The sequence below is a fragment of the Liolophura sinensis genome, chromosome 11, assembly GCF_032854445.1.
Source record: "Liolophura sinensis isolate JHLJ2023 chromosome 11, CUHK_Ljap_v2, whole genome shotgun sequence".
NCBI lineage: Eukaryota > Metazoa > Mollusca > Polyplacophora > Chitonida > Chitonidae > Liolophura > Liolophura sinensis.
The window spans coordinates 5723221-5735831 of NC_088305.1; the positions used below are offsets into that span (position 1 = coordinate 5723221).

At 38.7% G+C, this 12611-nt stretch overlaps 1 protein-coding gene across 1 annotated transcript in view; it reads left to right on the forward strand.

The window, feature by feature from the left end:
• Positions 1–12611, forward strand: part of LOC135478075 (pre-mRNA-processing factor 40 homolog A-like) — a 31634-nt gene that overhangs the window by 2599 nt on the left and 16424 nt on the right. Inside the window, 12 exon segments of the mRNA XM_064758345.1 lie at positions 1429–1533; positions 2732–2852; positions 3902–3935; positions 5709–5903; positions 7486–7585; positions 7994–8131; positions 9792–9845; positions 9847–9884; positions 10318–10426; positions 10736–10886; positions 11727–11860; positions 12097–12211. Of these exon segments, the coding sequence (XP_064614415.1) occupies positions 1429–1533; positions 2732–2852; positions 3902–3935; positions 5709–5903; positions 7486–7585; positions 7994–8131; positions 9792–9845; positions 9847–9884; positions 10318–10426; positions 10736–10886; positions 11727–11860; positions 12097–12211 (1294 nt within the window).

A 12611-nucleotide genomic window follows, 5' to 3' on the forward strand; every position in this document is an offset into this window, starting at 1 on the left:
TGGTGAGGAATTTACCACAACAGAGCTCATGGAGTAGCAACCAATAGGGCCGGATCGAATTACCTCCCTTGAGGTCACTCTCCCATATAAAGGTGTTGTGACCAATTGCTCTGTGAATGTGAAAAATAGCAGCATAACAAGTAAATCCAGAGCAGCAGCAACATTGTGATGCTTGGCAAATGGTAACAGGTAAACAGCAAATCTGGCTTTTACAAGTTCACCTCAATAATTTTTTTTCCCAGTAGTTCATGAAAATTCTTTTAAAATCATAGCAACTTAAGTGCCTCCATGGCTTTAGTAGAATTCAGTGAAAAAAGTGCAGTGATATTTATGTTAGAATAGGGAGGTCTAGTATTACTCAAAATGCTGCGTTGTCATCACATTTAACATATATTAGCATGAAAATAACGAAAAGAAAATAGAAAGAACTGAAATTCGCCCAGTTTCTTGTTCTAATGCCAACATGGCCTAGTGGTTTAAGAGTTTAACTCGGCCCTAGCAGTGTTTGTTATGTAAGCCGTTTCTGCTAAACCTTGTTCTATACCGAGTCAAATCCTGCATTGAGCTGCATTTTCTGGATTTGACAAGATACAAAACAAAGCTCAACGGTCTAGGGTTACACAACAAACACCAAGACAAAGGTGCTAATGTCTATTCCACCCCAAAAAATGAAGAAAACAGAACAAAACTTGCATATTTCATGCAGCTTTTTGCCGCTGTTATTTTTCACTACCTCCTAAGCATGGTGCATTTTAGACCAATCAGCAGCAGTCTTAGGCCAATGCAGTAGACATAGATACTTCACAGATGCGTGCGACCGAAACGGATGGCTCAGTTGGTAGACCGTCCGCTTCGGGGGCAGTAGATCCAGGGTCAATGATGAATCCTGGGTCGGGTCATACCTTAGACTTTAAAAGAGGAAGCTGTGGCTTCCTTGATTGGAGGTCAGCATTAAGGGTATAGTGCAACAACTGGCTTACCCATATCGGCATAATGGCTCGGGTGGGGCGGCTTTCTTGCTTTCGGTAAGAAATAAACAGCATGAACTGATGTTATTAATTGTTGACACACTTGATGTTGTTATGAAATGTCATCTGTTTAATATGTGTATTTGATCAAGGCCTGCAATTAACAGTGTGATAGAATAGCATCTTAGTCCGGCACGATGACCTTGGGAGCCTCTCACCAATGCAATTGCTGTCCGGCTAATACTGACTTCCTCTTGGAATGTACATGTGGGAAAGTCAGGTAACAGCCTGCAGATGGGCCTGTGTTTCCTCAGTATCCTTAGCACGGTTTCCTCCTACCACATAATAATGGCTACAGTCGTATAAGGTATATATTGGTTGAGTACAGCTTAGAAATGCAATCAGATAAATAAATAAATTTAGTATCAGTCCTAAGTAATCTTTGTATCCCACCCCCCAGGTATGGACAGAGCACAAGGCCCCGGATGGCAGGACATATTACTATAATCAGCTGACAAAAGCCTCTGTGTGGGAGAAACCAGAAGGACTGAAATCAGAAGGAGAGGTAAGTGGCATGGTGAACTTTTTGTCTTAATAGAGAAGACAATGAATAAAACAACTTCAATTATTTAGGAAGGTGGGGGGGGACAACATAACGAAACTGCAACAACAATTTTGGTCTGATTGGTAACTCTATAAGGAAACTTTTAATCAGGAATTCTTTACTAGGCCGTGGGATGCACCATGTTAGGGAAAATTGGAAACACGATGTTGCTTTCCTCGCACCCCACGCTAGTATCGCTGAATGACGAAGCAATGTCTGTATTGTCAGCGCAAGCAGGGGCACTCCTGGGGTATGGAAACAATCGTGCCTACTCTGTAAAATTGCTAAAATGGTAGCACTTTATATTTTCCCATGTATGTGATTTTGGTCACTTTAAACTTCAGGGTGACCTATTTATTGTATAGCCCAATCTGTCCAGGAATTCTCAACTCTCGTGAAGATAACAATTGAAGACACATGAACAGTTCAGATTCAGCTGGCCTGGAGGAAGTTTTTCAGTCTCCCTGTTCACGTTGGGCAATGAACTCTGTATCTAGCACTTAAAGATTCCTACGTCACTTTTATCGTTGCGTTATTACTTTGTGGAATTTGGAAATCCACAAATATTGAAATTTTATCCACTGTCAACATTTTCTTGTTAGTGTTTACAGGAACGCGAAGAGGAAGTAATAAACACTGCACACTACACCACAAGCATGGAATGTTTTGAAAAGAGATGACACACATATACATTTATAAGTTTTTTTAATTTTGATGTCAGACGGTATGTTGAAATTATATTTCCAGAAGATTGTGACATGGAGTGGCCATCCTCTGGCAGTGTAAGAGGTACACGTACAACTGCATGTATAATGATAATCGCTAGTATCCTGCCAAAAAGTAAATCTACCCCTCGTCCCCCCTTTCTACAGACAAATAAAGTCTTTTTTCGTTTATTGTCAGGGATGACAAAAAAATACAGTGAATGACCTAAAATTTCACCCATGACTAATTTGCATAAATTTCCCTAATTCTAAAATTTTTATTGATCTTAGAAAAGGTATTTTGAGGTTCGGTTGGAAGTTGCAGTTCAAAAGTTTGTAATTTATGATGCTTGTTTGCCCCTAAAAATTGCAATTTTTTGGGGCAAAATTGTGGGTCATTTACCTTAGGTGACCATTTCCATATGTACAAGTGTTGCCTTTTCTGTCGCTTTCAGCGTCTGCTGTCCAAGTGTGCGTGGAAGGAGTACAAATCTGACACTGGCAAGATCTATTATCATAATAGCGAGCTGAAGGAATCACGGTGGACAAAACCAAAAGAGCTGGAGGAAATAGAAGGTGGGGATTTTATCTGAACTCAGGAAAGCAAACAGATACCCTGAATAACCGTAAATTTTGTCCATGACTTTGCCCATTTTTCCTGATTCTGAGAGTTCTGTAGATTTTAGAAAGGTGTTTTGAGATTTACTTGGAACATGGGATCATTTTCTATTGGAAAATTGTTTCAGCACCAAAAATAATGTGTTGTGAAATTTATTCCCCTTTAATAATGCACTTTTGCGGTCAAAATTTGAGGTCATTTAGGGTGCTTAATATTCCATTATATTCATGTTGTGCATGTACGTTGAACAGTTTGATATCCAAATTGTCACTATGCTTGTGCATTTGTCAATTTTGCCAGCTGCACAAGTATTTTGGACCATAGCTGTACTTCGTTTATCCAGATTCCATTTGTGTTAAGAAAAAAGTATCTAGATGAAAATGAAATGAAAGTAAAATGTTTTTGTCACAAAACTGTGGAGCAAATTGTAATTTATCACATATGCATGATAATATATGTTTCATGAATGGCACTTTACCTATTCACAGTGCTGCTTTACCTATTCACAGTGCTGCTTTACCTATTCACAGTGCTGCTTTACCTATTCACAGTGCTTATCTATTCACAAAGCTACTTTATCTATTCACAAAGCTACTTTCCCAATTCACAAAGCTACTTTCCCAATTCACAAAGCTACTTTATCTATTCACAAAGCTACTTTCCCAATTCACAAAGCTACTTCCCGATTCACAAAGCTTCTTTCCCAATTCACAAAGCTACTTTCCTTTTTCATGAAGCTACTTGTACTTTATTTATTCACAAAGCTGCTTTCCCGATTTACAAAGATACTGTCCTTTTTCATGAAGCTACTTATAGTTTATTTATTCACAAAGCTGCTTTCCTGATTCACAAAGATACTTGTGCTTTATTTATTCACGAAGCTACTTTACCTTTAACACTTTAACTGTATTTCTATCATCTATTCAACAGATACTTACATGTAGTTGTGTTGAGAATCTGAACTTTGGTTTACGAGACATAAAGCTTTTGTCTTCTTTTTTTGCAGCCATGATAGCAAAACAGAGAGCTGAGGAAGCCAAGTGAGTGGTGAATTAAATTAGGAGCAAAATAATTTTGCCCATCTGAGAATTGGCTGGTGTGGTTAAGCATATGCCTGAAATACTTCTTGTGTATTTCCAAAGTTTGAAACATTTTCGCCGGCAGATTTGGCTACAGCCTGGTTTGTAGCCTCAGCTGATGGACCCCTCATCAGTGAGACTGAGAAGATGTGGAGGTTGTCTCCCCTGACTTCTGGTCCTCTTTCTATGTAGAACAGGCATCGGGAAGAAAGATCTGTGGTAAAAGTTGTGTGTAAGGCTTGGCAGCATTCTGACTAAGGCCTTGTGTTAGCTACACTATTTCTTCTCATTTTTAGGACAGATATTAGTCGTGCTGAAATGAAAAAAAATTACATTGTCAGTTTTTGGGGAAGATACGAATATGCCGTTAGATGTGTTAAGAGTGTGAAAAAAGAAACTAAATATTTGTGCTCCATTTAAATGTATATTGGCTAAAGAGTGCAGACCAGATGTCCCAAAAAGTAGAACAGTTAGGGTACTGTCATTCTTTTTGACTGTCCTGGATAGCACAGTTGGTAGAGCGTCCGCTTCAGGAGCGGTAGATCCCGGATCAATCCTGGGTCCAGTCACACCTAAGTCTTTAAGAGAGGAAGTTGCAGCTTCCTCACCTGATGTTCAGCATGAAAGGGATAGTGCAGCGACTGGTTGACCCGTATCAGTATGATGGCTCGTGCGGGGCGGCTTACTTGCCTCGGTAAGTCGTCTCAGTGAAGCAGCACAAGATAAAAGAGCGGTGGAAATCAGTCCTGCAACAAGGAGGCACGTCACTTACATCTTAAGGATTCCTTCATCTTCATATGACTGAAAAATTGTTGAGTACGACCTTAAATACCAAGCACTCACTCACTCACTCTTTCTTCTTATATTTATGTCAGATACAGTACCTATGGTGCTGAAAGCTAAAAATCACCTTTCACTCCCAATTTTTTTCTCTCGGAAAAGCTAGCTGGTCTAGCTAACATTGTGAGAAAAGTGAAAAGGTGTATTTTTGTTACAATTACAAGTGTATTGGCTACAAAGGGCAGAATAGATGTCTCAGAAATGAGAAGAATCAGGTTACTCATGCACGCTGGGGATCATTCATAAGTTTTATAGATGATCTGTAAAATTTAGAAAAAATGCCGCTCTAAAGTATCATAGAGGTGTAGTGTGTACTGAAGCATCCGTATATGGAAGTGCCAAACTTACAAATCTCCATTGGTGTTCAGCACATAAAATCACAGGTTCAAATCCAGCACCTGGCTGGCTCTTTTGTAGCTTTATGTGTATTTTTTTTTTTAACATGTTTACATGTCAGTGGCAGCAATTGGTTTCTATTGTGTCGTAGAATTTTAAACTTTGACAACCTCACCAATGCTGTGTCATGACAAAAATGTCTTAATTTCAATTCCTGATGACACCGTGATTAGGGCTTCAATTTTGACTTGAGGTAAACAACCTAAAATTTTACTCCTGACAAAGCTGTGCATTTTGTCTGAATCTGAGAGTTTTATTGATCTTACAAAGGTGTTTTCATGTATCAGAAAGTACATGTAGGATTATGTCATGTTATGAAAAATAAAAGCCTCAGCATCAACGTTCATTTTTATAACTTTTATTGGCCTCTAAAAATGCGAAATATTTGTTCATTTAGCGAAAGACAAAAAATGGCTTTGTGGTTTCCAGAAGCTCCAGATCTGTTGTTGCTGATTCGAAGAATTGTGAATGTTCATGTGCGTATGTTTTATTTTGTAGGAAGCCTGAAGTTGTCAACCCACTCTCTCTGATGAACCTACCCCCAGGGTCCATGCCTCTCCCAATCCCGAAGCAACCTGCTCAGCCCTCCTCTGCTATCGAGGCAGCCATGCAGGCCACCCTGGCCTCAATTTCCCTGCCCCCACAGACAACTACCGCTAAAGTTGCAGAGCCTGCCCCTAAAGAGGACAGCAGGTAAGGCAAACACCTTATGGTCGAATTACCTCACCTGGACAAGCTTGGTGTCCTTGAGCTGAACTGCGTAATCAGGATTGAGCAAAAAAATTGTTTCAGTTGTTGGTTAGAATCATGTTATGCCTACTTCAGGTGAAGAGAATGCAAGTGTTTAGTGTATTACTGTAAAGTACTTACTATTCGCTGGAATTTATTTTTGCGGATTTTGTCCAGAAATGTGTTTGTGGGAATTAATTTTAAACACCTGGCAAAGTGACTTGTCACTGGTCAGAAACCACAAACATTGCTGTCATTGTGTTGTTGTACACACTTCACAGTGTGTTAGAAGCTCACTCATTGGGCCACAAGAGAGACACAGCCAATGGGACAGCGTGTATCAGAGCGACATTCATTAGAAGCCAGCACGTGCTGGTATCTACTTGTCTTTCACTTTACGGGCATAGCGAAGATTGATCAAACTGAAGACGAATAAACTCCCACTTTGTTTTATACCCACCAAGCCTTAGCACCAGAGTTTGCATATATTTAAACCCTTCCCTGCTGTTAAAAAGTTTAGCTGGCCTGTCGGGCTTTCTTAGCGCAACTCCCATCAGCCTGGCAAAGATTTGACATCATTATTACTACTACCTGTACTATGTGATTCAATATTGAATATTTTTTCGCTGGAATTATTTTTTACAGCAAATTATTGAGCATGAAATCCGGGAAAATTAGTTCCACAGGAAAATTAAGTACTTTACAGTATTAGAAACAAATTGTTTAAGATTTCTGTACAAAATTCACTTGTGGTGACAGTGATGTAAAGTGAGCCTAAAGAGCTGAGTGTGTGCTGTAAGGACTCAACAGGTAAGCACGAGGTGTGGTCTGACTGACAGGCATACTTCATAAACTGAAAATAAACAACATAGCCGTTATGAGCAACAGATTCCTTGAGATTTCTCTTAAACCAAGACATCCATGTCCGGTATTTAATCTGAAGTTTAGCATTTTCCAAACGACACATTTTGCTGGATTCTGATTGCTTCATTTATCTTGTAGAGCCTCAGAAGAGTTTGATTAATGTCTTAGAAAAAAAAATGAGGTGTTATCATCAAAAGTGTCATTTCAAGACTTGTATATGCCTCAGAAAGTGCCTAACAAACTTAAGGTGAAATACAGAAGTGATGCTGTCTTTTCTTTTATTGATTGTTTTGTAGTGCCACACTCTAGAATATATCACTTTATACTCAGGGGAGGTTTTATCAGTGAATAAAACTGCAGTGCCCAGTGACAAAGCTGGCAAACTTTCTCACTCGTGACCAGATCTTCAACTACACCTTTTGTGAGACTCTTACTGAGTGGACCTGTGGCATTATGTTCACTGCATTCTGATTCGCACAACACTATTTGCAAGAGAACAAACCCTTGCTTTCTTGCTGTGTGTTGATTTAAAATCTAAATGGCAAGATTGTTGACTAAATGTGGATACATAGCTCACCATGTGAAAATGAAAGTGAAAGTCATTGATTTCGTAGCCATTATTGACTTGTATGTTTATTTAGTTTTGTATTTGTTTATTAACTATAAATCTGTCTGTCTTTAGTGAAAGTGAAGAAGAGGAACCGCCAAAGAAGGAAGTGGTTTTGACGTTCAGGAACAAGAAGGAAGCCATGGAAGCATTCAAAACCTTGCTGAAGGAAAAGGTCAGACACAGAGTGAAAAACTGAGTGCAGAAGCTGACTGTAGCTATTTGGGCCTTTTTCAACTTTCATGTCACTTATTTTTGTGTGTTTGTGTGTGTTATGAAGGAATAAAGTTTTAATTTCGGCACTTTTCAATTTAATCAAGTAAAGTGCGTAAGTTGCATTAAAAACAATATCCATTTCACATAGATGCATGCCAGTTTTTAAGAAGAAAATTTTAACAGAAAAAAACCCTATTTCAATATGTAATAGCTTGTTATATTAATAAATTTTCATGCTGCTTTTGTGTGTAGTTCATCATTGCTAGGTTTATATTGTATGATACATGTATGGTATTTTTAAAAAGCTTTATGGTTTATGATGAAATAAATGATGTAGACTGAAAATGATGCTCTTGTTTCTCTCTAGGAAGTGCCATCCGCATCATCATGGGAACAGGCGATGAAACTAATTATAAATGATCCTCGTTACGGTGCATTGAAACATCTCAATGAGAAAAAGCAAGCGTTCAATGAATACAAGACACAGAAAGCAAAGGAGGAAAAGGTAAGTTGGCTCTCTTCACAACTACTGTAAGTGCCTTTTTATTCGCGTGGTACTAACATTCGCGGATTTCGCTGCAAACACATTTGCGCGAAAATAAGTGCCATCAAATATAAAACCCGTGTAAGCAATTTATTAATGTTAGCATGCGTTGCAGTTATTAATTCTTTAACAAGCACTACAGTTCTAATACTTTTTCAGACACGTTAATTAGAAATACCAAATTAGAATGTATTCTGGCTTTCGCAAATCCGGCTTACTTGATAGTCATTTAATCTCGCTTTCTTTTAAGAGAGGCTTAACCCCATCTAAGTATCGCCACAATGCGAAGTTGTTGTTGTTGATGATTTATTGCCGCGGTAAGAGACATGCAAAACGATAATTTGTACTGGGCATGTGTACGTGATACGATATACATGTGATGAGAGACTGTGATTGCCTTCCGATCACCTTTCCGACGCGCCTGATATATCGCTCTGGGGTTTCCGCACTTCAAACTTCCTTTTCATAATGATGATCTCTGAGAAATTTTACTCAGATTCTGTCACAGTTCACTCAAAGTTTCACTCACACTGCTGATGCATGAGAATTAAACAGTGGATTTATTTTATATCACATTTAATCCTTCGTCGTCCTCCCGAGTGAGGTGATCAGTTGTCCAAAAATCTGCGAAAGTTGATTCCCCGCGTATGTGTCTTCTTACACAAACTGCAAAAGTTTATGCCCGCGAATAAAATGGCATTTACAATATTCAGTAGATAATCCACAGCCTTTCAGATTTTATTGGTCATGCTGGATCAGGTTTTATTTTGGCAAAGTACTCAGTCAGCCTGGCTCAATTCTATCTTCATGCAAGTTTTCCCTTTTATGTAAAATGTAAGCTTTGATTTTAAAACAGATGGACACAGAAAACAGATGGTACAATGACATATATCTGTATCATAAAATTTTGTGTACAAAATAATCATGATGGCCACAATGTTACATGCACTTACACTAGTAGAATAGGTGAGATTGGGCACAAATCGGATTGCCAATGTTGGATAGTTATGAGAGCATTTTATTGAGCTAATGGTGTTCAGTATTGTCGATGGTCCAGAAATTTCCACAGCCCCAGGCTAATCAAACAGGTTGTGCCTATGCTCACAGCAGGAAAACAATTCATTCAGCCATCATCCTGAAGGCTGAAAATTGATGCAATATGATTGGTTAGGAGTTGATTTAGCTGAGTACATGTAGTTCGGGACACCCAAGTTGAGTCCAGACTGGTTGAATACGTGGGAAGATCTGCCATCAACCTGCAGGTAGTTGTGGGTTTCCACAGGGCTCTGCTCGGTTTCCTCCCAGTATAATGCTGGCGGTATATGTGAAGTATGTGTGATGTCTGTATCTATCATTATGTACTGTATTTGCCAAGTGTAAGTTTAGCATTTTTTAAGTGGTGCATTTTGCATCATTGGGATCAATTCAGCTACTTTCTAGTGCAAATTAAAGATTTTTTTTTTTCAGCTCTTATCAATTTCTGATCAAGATGTTGGCATCAGATGGTATCATTTTCAGGACTTTATGTGCACCTGAAAGTGCAATTGTACATAACAAGTTTTAGGTGAAATATGATAGTAGTAGTGGTAATGATAAAGATTGTTTGTCTGTGATATTGTAGGAGGAACAGAGACAGAAAGCTAAGCAGGCCAAGGAAGATTTGGAGATGTTTTTACTTAAACAGTGACAAAATGAACTCCACAGTTAAGTACTGGTGAGTTGAGACTGTCTGGGGACAGGCTTCTTGATACTTATGTCCCATTTATAAAACTGTAAACACCTTCACTATTTCGCTTCATCATGTATGGATTGTGTGTGAGAACCTGACACTGTTGACCTCATCACACTGCAGAATACTGGGTCTTGTACCACAAAATTGGAAATATGAAGGTTATTTCATGAAGGCAATTTATATAAAATGGCATGTTGTATTTTTCTGTGGGAAACGGGGGTAGAGAGAGTAGGTGCAAAAAATTGTTGGTAATTGTCTTTTTGAATTTTGAATAGTCATGAAGATTTTTATTTATTTATTTAATTGATGCTTTATGCTACACTCAAGAATATTTCACTTATACAACGGCAGCCAGCATTATGGTGAGGATATGTACATGTATTATTAATTGCTTGTTTTGTGTGATTAATTAAAGGAAAGCGGACGATATATTCAGCGACAATGAGATGTGGCGGACTGTTAGCGACAGAGACAGACGAGAACTGTTCGACGATGTCGTCCATTTACTGGCCAAGAGGGAAAAGGTTCGCTTGTACATTAGACTGAGAAATTCATGAGTTTGGTGGTATAAAACAACATTGAAATAAAGTAAATAAACGAATAAAAATGTTCACTGATTATGGATTTTTTTCTCTTATCAAAGCAAATGTTTTATCTGCCAAATTCCAGTCCTGGTGTGAATATTTCAAAATTCCTGTAGTACTGCGTTTAGTTCCATGCCTGGTGTTCACACACGCATAAACCTTTCTGACATTGAGGGAAGGCAAGTGTTCTTTTTTTGGGTAAGACATAAAACATGACTCAAAGAAATTGAATGTTTGGGTATTTGGTAGGAAGAGGCGAAGACCCTGCGTGAGCGTAACATCGAGGTGTTTAAGGAGATCCTGGACAGTATTTTGAGCTTAACCTACAGTACGACGTGGTCGGAGGCTCAGCAGATGCTGCTGGACAACCCACGATTTACAGAGGACCAGGATCTGCAGAGTAAGGAGGACACGTACTCCAAGCTTCCATAGGGGTCTTCATGGCATTTCTTGTACACATTTCATACCCTTTCAGTTTTTGGGACAGATATTAGTAGTGCTGAAAGCAGAGAATTACATTTCTTTCCCATCTTTTTGGTAAAGTAAGGAAATATAGATGTTGTTCATTAGTTGGCCTAACCATGTGAGACAAAAAAGACACTAAATATTCCTGGTACAGTTACATGTATATTGGCTAAAAAGATGAGACCAGTTGTCCCAAAAGTTAGAAGAAATTTCACAAAATTGGTCTTTCGTATATATGCACATTTTATTTGCATTTCGAGAATTGTCGTTATTTTTAGGTATAGTCGCAGTGTATTTTACCCAAATGTACATTTACTTGAATCTGTCTGGGATGTCATCCCTTTCAAAAAAAACTACTGCAAATAAGGTTTGCTCAACTTTCCTTGTAAATCACCTTGGTTTATTGCGATATCATCTAGAAAGGGTCTATTAGGAAAAAGTTACGAGAAATTTGAAAAAGTTTTAAGCATAGATAACCTAAGGAGGGAGATTTTTTGTTTAAAAATGAATTGGCAACACAAACAGTAAGTAACCACCTTTTTCGGCTCTCTTGCTAACCTCACGTGTATGGCAGAAGACATGATTGGTTAATTAATTGTTCGGATGTCACGGAATTGGGAACTTTATTTCAATCTTGGAATTTTACATGGTCTTAAGCTCTACTCATTAAATGAATATAAAATTTTTCTTTCACACTGTTTTACTTCTGAATGCTGAAATCTCATTTGTGTTAGTGTCTCTCAGCCGTTGATGCGTGTGTTGTTGTTGTTGTTAGATATGGATAAGGAGGATGCTCTGATCTGTTTTGAGGACCACATCCGACTTTTGGAAGCTGAATACGATGATGAGAAGGAACAACAGAGGCGGAGACTAAAACGCCAGCAACGGAAAAACAGAGAAGCTTTTTGTGTGAGTCCTCATCCACAGTGTCTGCACAGTGTCTCCTGTGCAAGTTTTGCAAAACACATTTGCTGAAAGCTTTAATATTTTCCTCGGAAACAAAATATTAGATTGGATTATTATACCTTGTTCGTAATATTTTCTGTCAGAGAAATACATAATACCTTGTTCATGTGTACTTATTTATGAACTTGACTGTGCAAAATGAAGAGCACTATTACCCCCCTCCACCTTGTTACTGACAGGCACTACTAGAGGAGCTTCATGACTGTGGGCGTCTCAACTCCATGTCTCTATGGATGGATCTCTACCCAGTGATCAGCCAGGATGTCCGCTTCCACAACATGCTGGGCCAGCCAGGTAAGTGTACGCTCAGTAGGGTCACCTGAAACTGAAACTTCAGGAGCCTCTCACCAATGCGATCGCTGCGAGTTCAAGTCCAGTTCAAGCTGGCTTCCTCTTCGGCCGAAGGCTGGACGGTGTTGCAGCAACCTGCAGATGATCGTGGGTTTCCCCTGGGCTCTGCCCGGTTTTCTCCCACCATAATGCTGGCCACCGTCGTATAAGTGAAATATTCTTGAGTACAATCCAATAAATAAATAATCAAATCGAACTGAAACTTTGTAATGTAGATACATGTACATTCAACATGACAAGTTTTTGACAAAATTATTTGCTGCTTTTGTCCTGTTTTGGACTTGCACAGTTTTGTGGACTTTTTTGCATAGTTGGTCATATTGAATTGATTTTTTTTCCATTT